At 41.0% G+C, this 19,483-nt stretch overlaps 2 protein-coding genes across 6 annotated transcripts in view; one reads left to right on the top strand and one right to left on the bottom strand.

Moving 5' to 3' along the window:
* The window catches only part of scyl3 (SCY1-like, kinase-like 3), a 58,751-nt gene extending 42,168 nt beyond the window's left edge, over window positions 1-16,583 (top strand). For 2 of the 3 annotated variants that reach the window (XM_078561351.1, XM_078561349.1), the window contains exons 11-13: window positions 10,040-10,222; window positions 10,955-11,721; window positions 14,114-16,583. In XM_078561351.1, coding sequence (XP_078417477.1) covers window positions 10,040-10,222; window positions 10,955-11,721; window positions 14,114-14,167 — 1,004 coding nt within the window. In that variant the 3' untranslated portion in view covers window positions 14,168-16,583. The remainder of the gene's footprint in view (window positions 1-10,039; window positions 10,223-10,954; window positions 11,722-14,113) is intronic. The other variant, XM_078561352.1, reaches the window with a different exon arrangement.
* Window positions 16,502-19,483, bottom strand: part of firrm (fignl1 interacting regulator of recombination and mitosis) — a 48,228-nt gene continuing 45,246 nt past the window's right edge. For all 3 annotated transcript variants that reach the window (XM_078561348.1, XM_078561346.1, XM_078561347.1), the window contains 2 exons: window positions 18,322-18,444; window positions 16,502-17,587 (listed from right to left, as the gene is read on the bottom strand). In XM_078561348.1, the coding sequence (XP_078417474.1) occupies window positions 17,402-17,587; window positions 18,322-18,444 (309 nt within the window). In that variant the 3' untranslated portion in view covers window positions 16,502-17,401. The remainder of the gene's footprint in view (window positions 17,588-18,321; window positions 18,445-19,483) is intronic.

Here is a 19,483-nt window from a genome sequence, read left to right as displayed (position 1 = left end):
GAAGTTTTAATTTGTAATGAAGTACATAACAGCACAAAAGATAGGAGCTGAAGCCCATTTGGCCCTACAAGCCTGCTCTGCCATTCAACATGATCATGCCTAATCTTCCACTTAAATTCCACCTCTGGCACTTTCCCCCATATCCCTTAATTCTCTTCATAACCAAAAGTCTATCAACTTCTGTATTGAATATACTGAACAACTGAGCATCCACACCCCTCTGACAGAGAATTCCAGGGATTCACAACTCTTTCTGAAATTTCTCATCATCTTAGTCCTAAATGTCTGACCCCTTATTCTGAGACACTGATCCTGACAGCAGACAAGTATTGGAGAAACTTAAAATCTGACTAAAATCTGACATTCCCCAGGACCTGGTGACCTATATCCTAGGATTTTAAAAGAAGTAGCAGTAGAGATAGTGGGTGTGTGGTTATGATTTTCCAAAATTCTGTGAATTTTAGAACAACCCTATGGAATTGGAAGTTAGCAAATATAACGCCACTATTCGAGAAAGGAGTGGGAAAGAAAATGGGGAATTATAGGCCAATTAGCCTGACATCAGTCGTTGGGGAAAATACTGGAGTCTCTTATTAAGGAAGTCTTAATGTGCTCAGAAAATCATAGTATGATCAAACTCAGCATGGTTTTATGAAAGGGAAATTGTGTTTGACAAATTTGAGAGATTTTTTGCATATGTAACTAGTAGGGTAGCTAAAATAGAATGAGTAGATGTATAATAAAAACAGAAAATGCTGGAAAAACTCAGAGCTAACAGTATCTGTGGAAAGAAGAACAGAGTTAACATTTCGAGTCTGTATGACTTCTTCAGAGCTAAAGGGAAGTAGAAATGTGATGACATTTATACTGTTTAAGGGGGGTGGAGCAGATGAAGCTGGATAGAAGGGCCAGCGATAGGTGGAGGCAAAGGAGCGATGTCATGAACATAAGGACAAAGGGGTGTTAATGGTGGTGGTGCTGGCTAAAGGAGATGCTGATGGTGGCATTAAGGATAGAAAGCAGAATGTGATAATAGCCGGACAAGGGTAAGCACTCTGGAAAGAACAGCATGAACAAGTGACGGATGGCCCAGGTTTGGTGGTGGTGATGGCGGGGGATTGTGGAAAAGAGATCGAAAATAGGATAAAAGGTAGGGATAAAACAATGAATATAAATAAAATTAAGTGGACAAAAATTTAAAAATCAAAATGAATATTGAAAAAAGGGGGCAAAAAAAGGGGTGAGGATGGAGGAGAGAGTTCATGGTCTGAAGATGAGGTACTGTTCTTCCGGTTTGTGTTGGGCTTCACTGGAACATTGCAGCAGGCCAAGGACGGGACATGTGGGCATGAGAGCAGGATGGTGTGTTGAAATGGCAAGCGACAGGAAGGTCTGGGTCATGCGTGCAGACAGACCGAAGGTGTTCCGCAAAGCGATCACTCAGTCTGCATTTGGTGTTCCAATGTACAAGACCACATTGGGAGCAGCAAATGCTGTAGACCAAATTGAAGGAGGTGCAAGTGAAGTGCTGCTTCACCTGAAAGGAGTGTTTGGGCCCTTGGACGGTGAGGAGGTAAAGGGGCAGGTGTTGCACCTTCTGCGGTTGCATGGGAAGGCGATGAGGTGTTGGGGGTGATGGAGGAGTGGACCAAGGTGTCCCGGAGGGAATGGTCCCTACGGAATGCCAATGGGGGGGATGAAGGGAATATGTATTTGGTGGCATCATGCTGGAGTTGGCAGAAATGGCGGAGAATGATCCTTTGAATGCAGAGGCTGGTGAGATGAAAAGTGAGGACAAGGGGTACCCTATCATGGTTCTGGGAGGGAGAGGAAGGCGTGAGGGCAGAGGCGCGGGAGATGGGTTGGGCACGGTTGAGGGCCCTGACAACCACAGTGGGTGGGAAACCTCGGTTAAGGCAGAAGGAAGACATGTCAGAGCGCCGTTTTGGAAAGTGGCATCACTGGAACAGATGCAACGGAGGCGAAGGATAGAGTCCTTACAGGAAGCAGGGTGTGAGGAGCTGTATTTGAGGTAGCTGTGGGAGTCGGTGGGCTTGTAATGAATATTGGTGGACAGTCTATATCACCAGAAATAGAGACAGAGAGGTCAAGGAAAGGAAGTGTCAGAGATGGACCATGTGAAGGTAATGGAGGGGTGGGAATTGGAAGCAAAATTGATAAATTTTTCCAGATCCAGACGAGAGTATGAAGCGGCACTGAAACAGTCGTCGATGTGCCGAATAAAGAGTTGTGGGAGGGGACCTGAGTAGGACTGGAACAAGGAATATTCACATACCCCATAAAGCGACAGGCACAACTGGGGCCCATAGGGTACCCATAGCCACACCTTTTATTTGGAGGAAGTGAGACAAAAGTTTAAGGAGAAATTGTTCAGTGAGAAAATAAGTTCAGCCAGACGGAGGAAAGTGGTGGCGGATGGGGATTGTTTGGGCCTCTGTTCAAGGAAGGAACAGAGAGCCCTCAGACCATCCTGGTGGGGGATGGAGATGTAGAGGGAATGTACGTCCATGGTGAAGAGGCGGTTAGGGCTAGGAAACTGGAAATTGCTGATATGATGTAGGGCACCAGAGGAATTGAGGATGTAGGTGAGAAGAGACTGGACAAGGAGAGAGAATGGAGTCAAGATAAGAATAAATGAGTTCCGTGGGAACAGGCTGACACAATTGGTCTACCGGGACAGTTTGTGGATTTTGGGAAGGAGGTAGAAGCGGGCTGTCCGGGGTTGGGAGACTGAGGTTGGAAGCTGTGGAGGGAAGATCTCCAGAGGAGATGAAGTCAGTGACAATCCTGGAAACAATGGCTTAATGTTCAGTGGTGGGGTCATGGTCCAGGGGAAGGTAGAAGTAGAGGTCAGTATGCCAGACAACAATAGCACCACTGTTGTCGGCAGGTTTGATAACAAAGGCAGGGTTGGACCTGAGAGAACAGAGTGTAGCAAGTTCAGAAGGAGACTGGTTAGAGTGGGTGAGAGGAGCAGAGAAATTGAGATGGCCAATGTCACACCAACAGTTCTCAACAAAAGGATCAAGAGCAGGTAAGAGGCCAGAGGGAGGGGTCCAGGTGGAGGGAGAACACTGGAGGCGTGAGAAAGGATCTGTTTAACGGGGGGAGGACTCCTGCCTAAAGAAGTGAGCACAGAGACAAAGGCAGCGGAAGAAGAGTTCAGCATCGAGACGAGCCCAGAATTCATTGAGGTGAGGGTGTAAGGGTATGAAACTGAGTCCTTTGCTGAGCACTGAACGTTCAGCATCAGAGGTGGGGAAGGTCAGAGGGTATGGTGAATACACGGCAAGGGCTGGGATTAGAAGATGGGATGGGAAGGGGTGGAGGGTCCTGGATAGTTGGTATCAATGAGTTGTTAGCTTGCATTCCTTAGCACCTGAAAGGAAGAGACAGAGTTTCTTGTTAAGGCGTTGGATGAGATGAAGAATAAAATGAAACCGGGGACAAGGATGGCTTTGAGATAGGGTAAGTCGGTACTGCTGGAGGGAGAGGTCGGGTGTGTTCATATGGCGGCGCAGGGCACTGAGTGTGGATCTCAGGATGCGGCAGGAACAGCCTCTTCCAGGAATGCCTACCTCGAAGAAGTACTGAACTTTTCTCTGACAGGATTTCTGTTTGTCTCTTTTGCCCTGTTCACCTTCATTGCTTTCTATTTCCCTCCGGGTGTTTGATGAGGTGTTCACCAAAACTCGCTTTTACAGCCATGTTTCCTTCCTCAGTGACTGTCTCTGTCTCCAACTTACCCCAGGTGGATTCCAACTGAAGTTCCATCCCTCATGTTTCAAATCCACCCAGGATTACAGGTATCTCAGCAGCATAAAACACTCCTCAGACTAAGGTTCTCGCTGAATCCTGAGATCAACACTCAGTACCATGTGCCGCCATATGAACACTTAAACTTGTCTTGCTTCCTCTAAATAAAAGGCGTGGCTATGGGTACCCACTTGGGCCCCAGTTGTGCCTGTCTTCTGTCCACCAATATTCATTGCAAGCCCACAGACTTCCACAGCTATCTCGACTACAGCTCCTCACACCCTGCTTCCTGTAAGGACTCCATCTCAGTTCCATCGCATATGTTCCGATGATGCCACTTCCCAAAATGGCGCTCTGACATGTCGTCTTCCTTCCTTAACCGAGGTTTCCCACCCTATGTGGTTGACAGGGCCCTCAACTGTGCCCAACCCATCTCTGCACCAATGCCCTCACACCTTTTTCTCCCTCCCAGAACCAAGATAGGGTCCCCCTTGTCCTCACTTTTCACCCCACAAGCCTCCGCTTTCAAAGGATAATCCTCCGCCAACTCCAGCATGATGCCACCAGCAAACACGCCTTCCCTTCACACCCCCACCCCCCCATATCGGCATTCCGTAGGGACCATTCTCTACAGGACACTCTGATCCACTCCTCCATCGCCTTTACCACCTCCCTCCTCACCGTCCAAGGGCCCAAACACACCTTTCAAGTGAAGCAGTGCTTCACTTGCACTTCCTTCAATTTGGTCTACTGCATTCGCTGCTCCCAATGCGGTCTCCTCTACATTGGAGAGACCAAACGCAGACTGGGTGACCACTTTGCGGAACACCTTCAGTCTGTCTGCAAGCATGACCCAGACCTTCCTGTCGCTTGCCATTTCAACACACCATCCTGATCTCATGCCCACATGTCTGTCCTTGGCCTGCTGCAATGTTCCAGTGAAGCCTAATGCAAACTGGAGGAACAGCACATCATCTTCCGATTAGGCACTTTACAGCTTTCCGGACTTAACATTGAGTTCAACAACTTCAGATCATGAACTCTCTCCTCCATCATCACCCCTTTGTTATCCCCTTTTTTCAATATTAATTTTTATTTTTAAATTTTTAATTTTTTTTATTCATTTTTTATTTATTCTCATTTTTATTCATTGTTTTATCCCCGCCTTTTAATCTATTTTTGATCTTTTTTCCCCACCACAGTTCCCTCAGACCAGTGACCAGACACATAGGAGACTGATGTCTCAATCATTGCGGTGGTCGGGGAAGGGCAGTAGACAGGCCTAAGATGCAAAGTTTAAATGTTGCAGAAAATCAATAAGACGGAGACAGAATTTCGGTCTTGCAGTATAGCCTCTGTAGCGCAGAGCAGAAAACGTCATCTTGATGTCAGAGAAGTCCAAGAATTTGAAGCCAAGCTTGAAAGGTGGATGTAGATCAAGGTTTTTCCACAGGTTACAGATCAGGAAAGAAAAAAAAATAGCAGATTCAGGACAGATTTCAGAAGCCAGATTTTACTCATTTCCTCGAGTCAAATGCTGAAACGTGGTCCGGATGTCTCGTGAAGTCCAGGAACTTGAAGCCAGATTTGAGAAGGAATCTGCAGCTAGGGCTTTTTCAGGACTTTAACAGAGCTAACAAGAACCATCAAAGAGAGGCTGTTTAAACGAACAGTTACCTTGAAGTTTGGGTTGAAATGCACCACTTAGAATCAGGGGAACTTAATCAGCAACTGCTCTGCTCGGAACTTGGTTGTGGCAGGAGACTCCCAGGAGGACAGCGGAAATGCTTTGGGGATGTCCTCAAAATATCTTTGAAGAGGTTAAACATACCTGTCAACTCATGGGAGACCCTGGCATCTGGCAGACCAAAATGGAGAAGACTTATTCAGGAAAGCACTGAACATATTGAGAGACTTCATCGAAATGTGCAGAGGCGAAGCCTCCAAACAACCCAACTCTTTAAGCACCACCTGTCGCACATGTGGCAGTCTGGAGATCGCACGTTGGACTTACCAGCCATCTCATAACACATCAGACCAGAGTGGAAACAAGTCATCCTTGATCCCAAGGGACTAGCTAAGAAGAGGGCAGATGATTTCCAAAACACTTGGATTTACAAAAGACATTCAATAAGGTTAATTCACGAGATAAGGGCACATGGAATTGGTGGCAATATATTAGCATGAATAGAGGCTTGGTTAACACAGGAAGCAGAAATTAGGGATAATTGGAGCATTTTCAACTTGGCAGGCTGTAATTAGGAGTGCTACAAGGATCAGTCTACATTTGTGACTTAGACGAAGAGACCGAGAGTAGTGTATCTTAGTTTGCTGATGGTACAAATTTTAAGTGGAAATGTAAGCTGTGAGGAGGACATAGGCTGCAAAGCAACTAGGAAGGCAAATGGCACGTTGGCCTTTATTGCAAGGGAATTAAAGTACAAGAATAAGGAAGTATTGCTACAATTGTACAGGGCTTTGGTGTGACCACACCCAGAGTACTGTGTGCAGTTTTGGTCTCCATATTTAAGAAAGGATATAGTTGCATTGAAGCTGGTGCCGCAATGGTTCACTCAATTGGTTCCTGGAATAAGGAGGTTGGCAGAGGCTGAGTAAATTAGGCCTCTACTCTCTGGAGTTTAGAAGAACGAGAGGTAATCTCATTGAAACATACAAGATTCTGAAGAGATTTGATAGGGCAGACACTGAAAGGTTGTTTTGCCTAGCTGGGGCATATGGAACACAGCGCACAGCCTTAAGAGAAAGGGCTGATCATTTAGGGCTGATCATTTAGGGCTGACTCTTTGGAATTCTCTACCCTAGAAGTTGGTGTATGCTTCATTATTAGATATATTTAAAGCTGGATTATTTGGCTTCTTGAGGCATCAATCAATGTGAGGAATGGATGGGTAAATGGAGTTAAGGCTGTAAAGAACATATCTTTATATTTCTGTTGCACTGTGGATTAAAATTGCAATGGCTGCAGTTTGAAAGACATGTCCACTGGAACAATGCGAGGGATATATACAATGTTGCTGTCCTGGAACAGTGCCATGAAAGTCAGGATGGTACCACGGAGGAGTCTGGTCCAATGGGGACCGCCTGGCAACGACGTTTTAATTGGCTAGTGACCAGGATTTGTGAGAGCAGTGCAGCAGAACATCTCCTAGCCTGAAAGGAAAAAGACCTAAAACCTCATGCTCGTGTGTGTAATATTCCAGTAATACCACAATAATAGCTAGCTGGCTTTTCTTCTCATATCTCTATAACCTGCTCTCTCTCTGAAAACCCCTATCAAGAAGAAAAGGGGAAAATCACTGTTAGACATTGAAAGGCAAGTGCTCAACCAGTGAACTAAAGACTGAAGGTGCTGGAAGACCATCTCGTGTCATCAACAAAAAACTGAAAGGAATTTGGAAGACATCGATCAAAATCAACCCATCGAATCCTATACTCTGGAATTGGTGCTATTGAACTGTTTTATCCCACCCTTAAAATCCATGTTTTTGTGTGTCTTATGTGTGTGTATAAGGATTTAAATAGAGGTAGAGTTTAGCTTATAGAGTTATAAATTAGAAGTTCCTATTTCTTTTGCCACTGGTTAAAGACAATTTGTTCACTTAACAGTTATTTACTTAATAAGTTTACAAACCTGGTGCTTGTATTCTGTTAACCTAAATTAAACAATTAGGCGAGTTGTTCAAACTTTTTCACGTTGTCGCAGCTCGGGGAGCAGTGGGGCTTGATATTGCAGCGCACTTTCCCCAGTGAGTTGTGACAAGGCCAATAATCAGCTGTGATCGTATTGCATGGTGGAACAGGCTCAAGCATTCATATGGTCTATTCTTTTTCATATTTCTATGATTCCCCAGCCAGGGGAAATATTTTCTAAGTATCTACCCTGTCAAGCCCCTTAAGAATTTCATGTTTCAATTAGATCATTTTTTATTCTTCTAAACTCCAAGGAATGTAGGTTTAGTCTACTCAATTTCTCCTCATTGGACAATCCCTCACGAGTCAATAAGATCTTTTTTAGGTACTAAGGGATATGGGAATAGTGCAGAAAAGGCGGAGTTGAGGTAGAAGAATAGCCAAGATCTTGTCTAATGATCCTTTGTTCCACTCCCTCTTAAGCAAGTATGATCTTCCTTGGGTAGGAGGCCAAAACAGCACACTGTACTCTAGGTGTGGCCTCACCAATGCCTTGTATAATTGTAGTCAAACTTCTTTACTCTTGTAATCCAGTCCCCTTGTAGGGAAAAAAAAACTAAGACACGATTTGCTGTATCTGCATGTTCACTGTCATTCATGTACAAGGACACCAAAGTCCCTCTAAATGCAAACAGTCTCTCGCCATTCCAAAAATATTTTCCTACCAAAATGGATAACTTCACCATTGTATTCCATCTGCCATGTTCTTGCACACTCACCCAACCTGTCTGTATCCCTCTGTAGCTTTTGTCCTTTTTTCGCAACATAAGGAATAGGAGCAGTAGACCATACTGCCCCTCAAACCTACTTTACCATTCAGTACAATCATGGCTGATCTTCTGCCTTAACTTACTTTCCTGCCCACTCGCCATATCTCTTGATTCCCTGACATACCAAACATCTGTCTATCTCATCCTTGAATATACTCAATGATGGAGCATCCAAAACCATCTCGGGTAGAGAATTTCAAAGATTCACAACCCTGTGAGTGAAGAAATTTCTCCTCTGTCCTAATTGATCAATCCCTTATCCTGAGACTGTACCCTGAGGGTAACACAGAAGGGGAAACAATCTGTGTCTACCCTGTCAAGCCCTTCAGAATCTTGTATGTTTCAATGAGATCATCTCTCATTGGGCCTATGCTCTGTGCAGTTTAAAACAATTTACTCAGCCTCTTGCCATAGGACAACCTCTTCGTTCCAAAAACCAATTTAGTGAACCTTTACTGTCCTGCCTCCATGGCAAGTATACCCTTCCTTAGATAAGGAGACCAAAATATATGCACAGTACTCTGGGTGTGGTCTCAGCAAAGCCCTCAACAAATCTAACAAAACTTTCTTCTTATAATCCAATACCCTTGCAATAAAGGCCAAAATGCCATTTGCCTTTCTAATAGCTTGTTGTACCTGCATGCTAACTTTGTTTCTTGTATGAGTACACTCAGGTCCGTTTAACACTTTGAAGTTTTATGTCTTTTTTTTAAAAAAAATTCTGCCTCCGTGTTTTCCTCACAGCTTACATTCCCACCTAGCTTTGTATCGTAGGAAAACTTAGATACACTATTCTTGGTCTCTTTATCTAAATCACTAATATAGATTGTAAATTTCTGAGGACCCAGCCCTGATCATTGCTGCACTGCACTAGCTGCAGCCTGTGAATCTGAGCATGTCTCATTTATTCCTGTTCTCTGGTTTTTGTCCATTAACCAATTCTCTAAACGTACAAATATATTACCCCCACCTTCCACCTCCCCCACCTGGTTCCATGAGCCCTTATATTATGTGTGGCACCTTATTAAATGCCTTTTAGAAATCTGGGTATACTACACGTATTGGCTCCCCTTTGTCTACCCTACTGGTGACATCCTCAAAAACCTCTTTTGAAAAAAATTGTCAAACACAATTTTCATTTCATAAATCTGTGTTGCCAGTGCTTAATCATATTACAATTTTCTAAGTGCCCTGTTCCCACATTCCTAATAATAGATCCTAATATTTTGCCTGTTGCCCATTTTTGGTTAACTGGCCTATAGTTTCCTGTTTCTCTTAACCCTGTTTTTTTTAAGAAAGGAGGAAATGTTTACTACTTTGTAATCATTGGGAACTATTCTAGAATCTAAGGAATTCTGGAAAATCAAAACCAATTCATCCACAGCAGTTTTGTCTTTTAAAACCCTAGGATACGAGTCATCAGGCCCAGACAATTTGTCACCGCTTAGTCATTTTACTCTGTTACTATTTCTTTACTTATCCTGTTTTTTTTATAAATTTGCTTGCTCTCGCTAGACTCTTGGTTCCCTATTATTTGAAAAATGTTTTTTTGAGTTGCCTACAGTCAAGACAGATGCAAAATTTGCTTTATGTCTTACAGATTAATCACAAAAGCTCGATTAAAATGTCTACTTAAGATTGTATCTGAGTGTGCAGTGAACATGGTGTTATGATATTGTGATTATATTTGAAGGATTAATGATATTAGTGGAAATATGTCTATGCTGTCTGTCTATTCTGATGTCGTAAAGTCGCATTGTAATCTTGCATTTTTTCTGAAGGTTCCCCTGCACATGTCCGCAACAGTCACGAGCATCACAGTTCTCTAGCCTTAAACAGCAATTCATTCAAACTGTTTTCCAAGCTCTCTGAGCCGAAGCAGAACCCCACAAATGGGAGGGAGAAAGGGCGAACAAATCTCACTCAAAACCAGCACCCTGCAGCATTTCGGATATTGGCAAAAGGTAACCTTTTGAGAAGCAGCACAAACTGAGACTATTATGCACTACTGAAATTGGGTTTTTCTTGTCTGGAATACATGTGAACATGACCCAATTGAGGGGCATTTTTATTCAGTGTGTCTTAAATATTTATTTTACATTGAGTTGGCAATCACACAATTAAGACATGAGAGTCATTAGGAAATGAAAACTATCCTTTAATATAATCTAACTGCTGCATTAAAGGTTTAGCCATTAAGATACAAATACTGAAGTACACTTAATATTTTCATTGGCATAAATGCTGCATGTAAAGGTAATCTTTCTAGGCAAATGGCTTGTAGGTTACTGTCTGAAATCTTAGAAATCCCAGTTTCATCAAAGAGGTATATATTTAGAATAATAAATATGATGATATACATTTTTTTAGTAATTCACTAAGTGGCCAGGTTGAATGGTTTGTTTAAGAAAAAACTTATTTCCATTTTCCCAAGTTCAGAATACTGGAGTCGTAAAAAAATGATGGCTGATCAGTGGTTGAATTATAGGTTTGTGCATCTGTACATGCTTTTTCTGGTAATAATCTATACTAGATCTCATACTTGTCTAATTCATGCATATCTATTACTCCATGTCTAACAGTTTCTGATGGCTTAATATGGTTCTATTGTCTGAATGATAAAACCTAATTTAAGTGAATCCAATATATTTTTGGTGTAGTTATTAACCTGAGCTTTTTTTTTTTCACAAACACAGCCCAACATGAAGCACCAACATCCATAATGTCATTGAATGGTATTCGTGGGAATGGCATTTCAGGTGCTAACAGTACACAGAACGCAGTACTGACCCATGAATCTGCTGAGGATTGGCCAGACTGGAGCAAGTCAGAGGAAAATGAAAGAAATGCTGGAATTCAGAATGTGTCTAAAAAAGATTGCATCAGAGCAGGAAATCAGTCTGAGGACATTACTGTAGATGATGAACCATGGGATGACTTTGAACCTGCTGCAGATGATCATCCTAGTACAATAAAACAAGAACAGCCAATTAAACAACAAACTTCTGGCTTATCCACTACTGAGAGTAAGGCCCAGCCCAGAGGCATGAAACTTTCTTTAGCACAGAAAACTCATTCTGTAATATCATGTGAGAATTGGAGGAATGATAACTGGAACCAGCAGAACTTATCTATAACAGAAAGTGAAAGAGCAGATTCATTTGCACGAATGTCCTCCAGGCAGAAAACTACAGTGCAAAAAACACCCTTGAACATGGGGCTGGGGGAGGAGTTCACCATAAATGTCAAGAAAAGGCCAGAGAGAGACCCTGAACTGGATCTCTTTGCTGATATGATACCGGATATTAAAGTGTCTTCCACAGGCTTGTTAGTGCCAACACAAAGAACAGAACCAGCTGGTATTGCCAAAGCATCAAAATGTACAGAGAAAATGCTGATAGCAGGAAGTAATTTACAAACTTTAGCACTTATGTCAAAGTTTGCTGCAGCAGACATTGTTGAGGTGAGTTGAAACTTATCCACTGGCAGTAATTCCTAGTTATTTTTATTTTGGTGCATAACAGTAGGATACACTATCCTGAGTTCTTTGGTAGAAGAAATGTAGGCTTGCTGTTGTATCTTGTATAATACACATTTTATTTATGCAGAATTCTGTAGCAATCAGTAGCTCAACAGTGTTTACTCACTAGTATTTTATAGAAAAACTGAAATGTTTCCTGTATTTCTTGTGAGTACCTTAAACTGCTCTGCCCCATCTGTTGGCTACAATGGTCTAGACTTTCAAACTGAAATTCAATACTTAAAAGACCAAGGACTGCAATCTGTGTTAAAAGGTTTTACAATTTCCTGAAGTTTAATGAATTCTACTTAACATTTAAATACAAACATCCCCATTCCATGAGTAAAGTTAGATAAATAAGGTCTGTGTGGCTCACGGAATACATACCTCTAAACCTTCACTGGCCCTATTTTCACTTGCTTGCTGTTATGTTAATTTTGTGGACCTGGTGGTTTTAAAGGGCTGTTTATAAGCGCTATTGGCTTATAAGTTCTAAATCCTAACAGGAGTTGTTGGCATCTATAGTTTGATATATGTAACTTAATAGCAACAGAATATACATTCCTTATCAAATTCCATTATTAGCCCCCTCTGTAGTGCTAGATTATGTAGCATATGTAGGAAACTACAGCATTTCCATGCCAGCATAAGGACAGAAGCATTGCTGTTTCATTCTGTTTTAGTAACCCTATGATATCTACATGATTTATTCTAATTTAAGGGTTTTGAACAAATTTCATGAGTTGTGAAATCCCTTGCTCACCCAGTAGCTATTAATACTGTTTTGATTATCCTGTTTAATACTGGCACAATTGTTTTTAAAAATCAATTATAAAATAGGTAATTTAGTCATACTGAAAATTGTGTTCCATAGTATGTTAAGGGGAGTACAATTGTTTTGATTGTGTTCTGTATTTCTAAAGTGGAATCAATATCTTCATTTTTGTGTAATCAAGATCATAAAGCATTTTTCAATCCCAAAATCTCCATGTACAGAATTTCTGCAGCTTCAATAAATATAGACTAGTATTAGATGACCCAACAATTTACCCAAAAGCTGGCCTCAGGAGCAGGTTCATGCTGATGTGGGCAGTTAATGAGGGGGGAAGATGATCACAGTGATCTTCCTATAGGGTGGTTGTGCTGAATCCTCATTTATGAAGCAAAAATAAGGGCTGGGTTTGGGCAAATATGAATGCAGATGGGTGGGGTAAGAAGCATCATAATAAGCACTTCACCAATTTATAGGCAGTCAAAGGGAGGCAGCTGCAGCCTCATCTTCCCAGTGCCTTGGATGGAGAGAATCACCAATGTCGAGACTGGAACATGGGCCCTGATATATTTACAGGGCCTTGCATTTGGAGAAGAATAATGGACGGGAAACCTGTAAGTACAGGTCTCTTGGAAATCCTGCACGTAAATTTTTCTTGCAGATTTCCTGTCCGACAGTCAACCTGATGGGCCTGCCTGTGGCGCAAGGAATCCTTCAAGCAATTAGGGAGGTGTAGAGGGAGAGTGAACCTGTGGGGTGGGCAGGTAGTGTTGGGGGAAATTGTAGAGCTAGAAGTAGGTAAGCTTTTTGGGCCAGGGAAAGCATTTCCTGCTTCTGGCCCACATGCAGTGCTGTAAAAGCATTTACGTAGGCATCCAGCCCTACTCACCTCTTTTTACCTGCCGGGTCTCCCAAGGCTGAAGAAACCCAGCTAGTGCTAATTAAAAATAAAAAAGCTTGTTAAAATGAAGGCATGTTGCCAGGTTAAAAGATGTTGCTGACTGACCCACCACCTGTATCCGAATTGGTTGTCTGCCTCCATTAAAACTGGAAATAGGTGGGTTAGGATCAGCTTTAAATAAAAAAGACCCAAATCCAGCAGTTTTGGTATATTAGAATTACCCCGGTAAAGTGGGAGGTGGGAGTATCCTGTGGGTGGTTTAGAGGAGCAGGGGAGAAGCACAGACCTAGAATGGATGACTGTGTCAAGCACCTCTGACAGGAAAAGCTTCATCAAGGGAAGCAGTGAACACAGGCTGTAAACAAGCTAGCAGGAAGGGTAGGAGCACCAGAGGCAGCTAGGACATCCTCAGCAAAACTTTCTCCAATGCTGCAGATACACGAAAGGGATGACAATTTCTTTTTTAGTCCATTGAAGATTTACTACAACTGTATTTATTAAAATGTATAAATGGATATAGGAGCACCACATCACTGCCCTGCACTTGTATTGTTTGATTTCTCAGGTCTTCTAACCTCTAGTATAAACCAGGTTCTCCTCAGGCAATTTTTAAGAGATTGTAGTAAGTGGTTATCATATTTACTTTGTTTTGTCTTTTTCAGATGGAAACTGAAGGCTGGGAGGATGAACTGAACTGGGAGGACAATAGTTGGTAGAGTAGAAGAAATTGTTCCTAAAACAATTTCATAAATGAAGATCATCTTTGCTTTAGATACATGTTCCAAATGCAAACCTCAAACACCCTGCCCCCACCACTTTCCACTATCCTTTGACAACATCTTTTCAAGACTTGCCAACCAGTTTAGCTTTATTTTTGGACATTAAGGCTGGAGTAAAGAATAATAAAGATTGTGGTATTTTAATGTATCTGCAAATATCTGAAAGAACAGCTTTTAAAAAGTACCCACTGAGGGATATACTAGGAACTATACAGCACCATCAGCTGTTTACTTGTTAGTGTTTACTGTGATAACAGTCATCTTAGTGATGTTTACTGTACTAAATACCAGAAATGCTTTATTTAAAAATTGACTTTTTTTATAAAGATCTTAAATGTTATATGGAGAAGTGTACTGGCGGTGGTTCCTCTGTGGCTTGCATTTGAATACATAGGAAAAATTAATTGCAAGGTTTGTCAGTGAAATGTTTGAGTAGTCCAGATTCTGGTGTAAAGAAGTGACATTACTATTTGTGTATATTTACACAAACTGTAACAAAGCAATTTTGCTTGTGCTTCAATGTAGTACTGCCTGAGCCCAATCTCACCCAATATTGGGGTAGAGTGAGACTCCCTGGAGGAGTTGATCTTGTTTAGAAGTCACGTTAGGTTTAAACACCTGGCTCATGCTATACAGCTTTAGAGCTAATGTGAAGCCACCAGGCAGACACCAAACTTGTAGAGTTGAATGCACCATTTTATTTCAAATGTTTCTCAAACAGACATGACATTTATATTAACTCGGAGTAAAGCCCTGCTTTAGGAACTCTATACTATCCAAGTTGGTAAATGTAAGGATTGCAGTGTTTCTTTTTTGGAGGTAGTCAGAGGTTTGAATTACGGTTGGTGTTTTGAGTTGCAACATACCTATGTATCAACTCTGTCCTGATACAGTAAGGATACTCAAAGATGGCAGAAAAATGTTGCTTTTAGATCCTTGAGCTGTAGCAGAGCCAAAATTTCTTGCCCTGCAAACATCATGTCCAAGATATATTTTAGTGTCATGTACATCTAGACAAACCTTGTAAGAACACTATTGACTTGCAGGCATCAGGAAATCACCAGATCAGTAAAGATTTTAAAATATTTGCTTCAGGCCCATGTAGATACTTTATTCAAAATACCAAATAGAATATTTAAATTAAGGGTTTAATTTGGGGGCTTGATAAATTTTGCAATTTTCATAAGTGCTGAAGTATTGACGGAAATTTTAGTGATTATACTCTGTTTCATAATTGCAACTATTTAATTTTTTTTGATTATGGGAACTACACAGCAAATAAATAGTTCTAAATGAACATTTGATTGTATTTCCTGAATATGGATGGTGAATGGACAAATTAATGTATGGAGGGAAAAAATTTGTTTTTCCATGGAAACATCTGCATATAGTAGACAAATGAAACTTTAAGCTCCTAGAGGTGTTTTTTTACAGGTACTTGATCCAACCTAGTTCAGTATCTAGCAGCAAATAAATCATTCTAAATGAGTATTTGGCTGTATATGGGATAGAGACAAGAATTCACTACTTGGACTGATGACTTCTAGATGCTAAATACAAATTTTAGTGGAACAACAAATTAAAACATTAGTCTTCCACTTTTTGGGTGGAGGTTCCATTCTGGACCAGATTAAACTCTCCCTATTGTCTGCATATCAATAGACTTAAACTAGTTCTTACTGTGAATGTACAAATAGCTCAAAGTTCAATGGTGATGAAATCACTTGCAGACAAGATATTTGGTATAAGAAACAAATGTTGTACTGATACGGAAATATTACCTTTAACAGTGAGAGATGAAGCATATTATATTTATGCTATAGTAAAACCATGCACTACTCTAGTTTGATAAAACCACAATTAGCAAAATATAAGTACTTCTGGCTTATTCACAAAAGCTATACCTGACCCAGCAAACACATCTAATGCAATTCTTATGCTTTGAGCAGTATCCAGCTGGAAATTTTCTACAGGATGACCTGGTCCTTTAAACTCTACAAATAAATTTCAGTTGATGACCTGCTAAGATATTAATCTGCTTGCTGTTGTCAGTAGCCAGTGTTGAGTTTGTAAACCAGAAATTCTCAGGTCAAAGGACCTTTAAACTGACAACAATTTTATAACCTATGGCATTTGATGCAATTAGAGGTCATCTCAACAGAAGGAATTTACATGTATTGAGTTGGACTAATTTCAGGTTATTCAGTCAACTGATTTATTTAACATTGATTTATTTTGAAAGTGGATTCCCAGTAATCAAACTCATTATGAAAGAATTTGTAAAATAATTTATTGGGTTCAGATGTATTAAATTTTTATACAATTAATAAAGACCTATTTGAAAAAAATCAAATGATTACATTTAACATTCTAACAATCAGTGGTTTTGTACTTAATTACAACAGTGAACACATCCAACATCTTGATACTTATTTTCAATTTTAAAAACATTCTCAATCCAGGTTTAAGCAATCCTTTGTTGCAGGAGAGGGATGATCCAGCCTCTTACTCCTTGCTGGCTGACCCACCAAGGAAGCATGCACCAGATGAGAATCTAAAGCGGTACATGTAGCTTACATCCTCAACAAGCCTTCTACTGCATGTGTCAATGGACCTTCATTTACAGCCCCCTCAGTTGTGAAATGTTGGCACAGCTGAGATTCAGTACTGTCCGTAAAGAAACAGAACTCTACTGAAACTCCACTCCTTTTGGGAAAGTGTCATGGTTGCAAGTACTATGCATATGTGGAATTGCAGGTGCAAATGGGTTGAGAATTGAGCACTGCATAGTTGTTTAATCAACTTTACATTGATTTCTTGTTCATTGTGCTTGGCACCCCACTCTGGCTGCTCAGTTATCTCCCTGACCAGTTCAAGGTGGGTAACTGTTGCAGAAAGCTGCCACTTCAAAAATAATATTTTAAAATCTATCTTGAAACAAGTTGAAAATTTAAGGAATATGGGGGAGCAGCAAGTACATTATTTACATTTGGTTAATTTGATGCAAATCAACCCTGGAACATTAGCCACAGGTAGTCCATTAACTACATGCAATTCATTTCAAAAGATAAAAAGTTGATTGGCATTAGGCTGGTCGTCCCATTAAACAGCAATGACAAGTATTTCTCCACTGCAGGAAGAGGCAATTTCTTCAGATTGTTATATACCTTATTACTTGCCAGTGTTCAAAGCAATAATTGTTGTCTGCAGAGCTTTTAAACGAACCATTACCCTTTCTGGTGCTGCTCCTCGTTGTATCAAGGTCTGCAGTGTTTTAAAAGCATTCTCTGCTGTTTGCAATGCTGACTCATACTCCTCTTCTTCACACTGTTCCAATCGGGCACGCTTAGCAGATGGCTGAAAAATGAAAATCGGTAAACAAAAACGGCAACAAATTCTTCAACTATTGTCAGAGCTCCTGTGACAGTTCTCCATGCCTTTTTAAGGCAGGGAAGTAAACCTTGGCGTGCTTTGCACTGTCCATGGTTATTTTGTTGACTTTTGTACTGTTGTGATTTGCAGGCAGTGACTGCAAGGATTAGCCCCTCTGCCTTTTCATGAATTTTCTCCAAGGGTCCCACTACCCTCCCTCCAGTCGCTTATTCTCTCTTCACCCCAGCCCAGCAGAGGCCACTGGCACTTGCTGGAGGTGACCAATTTCCTTAACTGCTGCCTGCACTCGTATTGACCAGTGACAGGCAATTACAGCAGCATATTTGACACCAGATTTATAAATATTTCCAAGGATGAAACAAGCTTTATACTTGTAAATAGGGAACATTAAAATGGTTTTAGTGATCTCATTCAGGGCAGCAATATGGACACAATTGGTTTTGGGTGAAGGAATGGAAATAGGTCAGGGTACCTGCTCCTGATGCCTATCCTGCAACTCATTTGGAAATGTGCATGTGGTCATAGGACAGATTGGGCTCAGTTGTGATACTTTTCGTTGTTAAATAGTCTGTCAAACCTTGAACATAAATAAAGGCCACTGGGGCAAAGTACCAGACCTTGGTCACTACCCATAGTTAAGTGGTGAGCCTGCAGTCAACACCTTCAGAAGAGGAGTGGCAAAGTATTTTAATATATACCTGCATTACAACAGGGTCATTCACTGCACATAGGTTTAGGCTAGCAAAATGTGCATCCAGAATAGTATTTTCTTGTTTTAACCTCTCCACTTGCAACTCCTTGCACTCAACTGTTGTGATCACCTGCAAAAAAACACAATATTTATTACTGGAATGCGGCCTTCATCAAAGATACACTATTCCTTTATGGTAGAAGCAAATATTTAGTGGATTCTATAGAAAGTTGAAATTTTAGGAAGACCTGTCTCGGTGGGGATTAACTGAAATTCCAGAAACACACAGCAAACTGATCAGGAACTCTGGTTTGACTGCACTAACTTTATCAAGTTTGACTTGGCATCTTGCTATATTCTTTTCTTACAACTCACTGGATGAAATTAATTAAAATTAGGACATTATTACTCTTAAGAATCCATTATTCCAACTAATTAAATCACAAACGTGCTTAGTGGAAGGAAATTTCAATCCAGGATTATTTTAAATTCTAGCTAGGTGAAAAATCTGTTTTTACATTCTTTTTCATTTTCTTGTTTTCTAAGGTTCCATAAATACTTTATGATTACTACACATGTTGGGTTATTTCCAATGCAAAACCCTATCTCGGCAACTGAAGTAGGCCATTCAGCCCCTCAAGCTTGCTCCACAATTTAATAAGATCTTGGCTGATCAGATTGTGGCCTTAACGCGACTTTCTTGTCAATCAAGAATCTATCTAATAGCCTTAAAAATGTTCAGTGAACCTGCCTCGACTGCTCTCTGTGGGAGAGAATTCAATAGATCAGCATGCACAAAATTTCTCCTCATCTGACTTAAATGGGAGACCCCTTATTTTTAAAACTGCACCCCCTCGTTCTAGTCTCTCCCACAACGGGAAGCATCCTCTCAGCTTCCACCCTGTCAAGTCCCTTCAGGATCTTCTGTTTCAAAAAGATCATCTCTCATTCTTCTAAACTCCAATCGATACAAGCCAAACCTTTCCTCATAAGATAACCCCTTCACTGAACAACTTCTAACGCTATTATATCCTTTATCAAGGAGACCAGAACTGTACACACTACTCCAGATGTGGTATCACCAACGCCCCATACAATTGTAGCAAAACTTCCTTACTTTCTCTTGCAATAAATGCCAACATTCCATTTGCCTACCTAATCACGTGCTG

Source organism: Cetorhinus maximus, chromosome 17 (genome assembly GCF_964194155.1).
Source record: "Cetorhinus maximus chromosome 17, sCetMax3.hap1.1, whole genome shotgun sequence".
NCBI lineage: Eukaryota > Metazoa > Chordata > Chondrichthyes > Lamniformes > Cetorhinidae > Cetorhinus > Cetorhinus maximus.
This window is presented reverse-complemented; position numbering and strand designations above follow the sequence as displayed.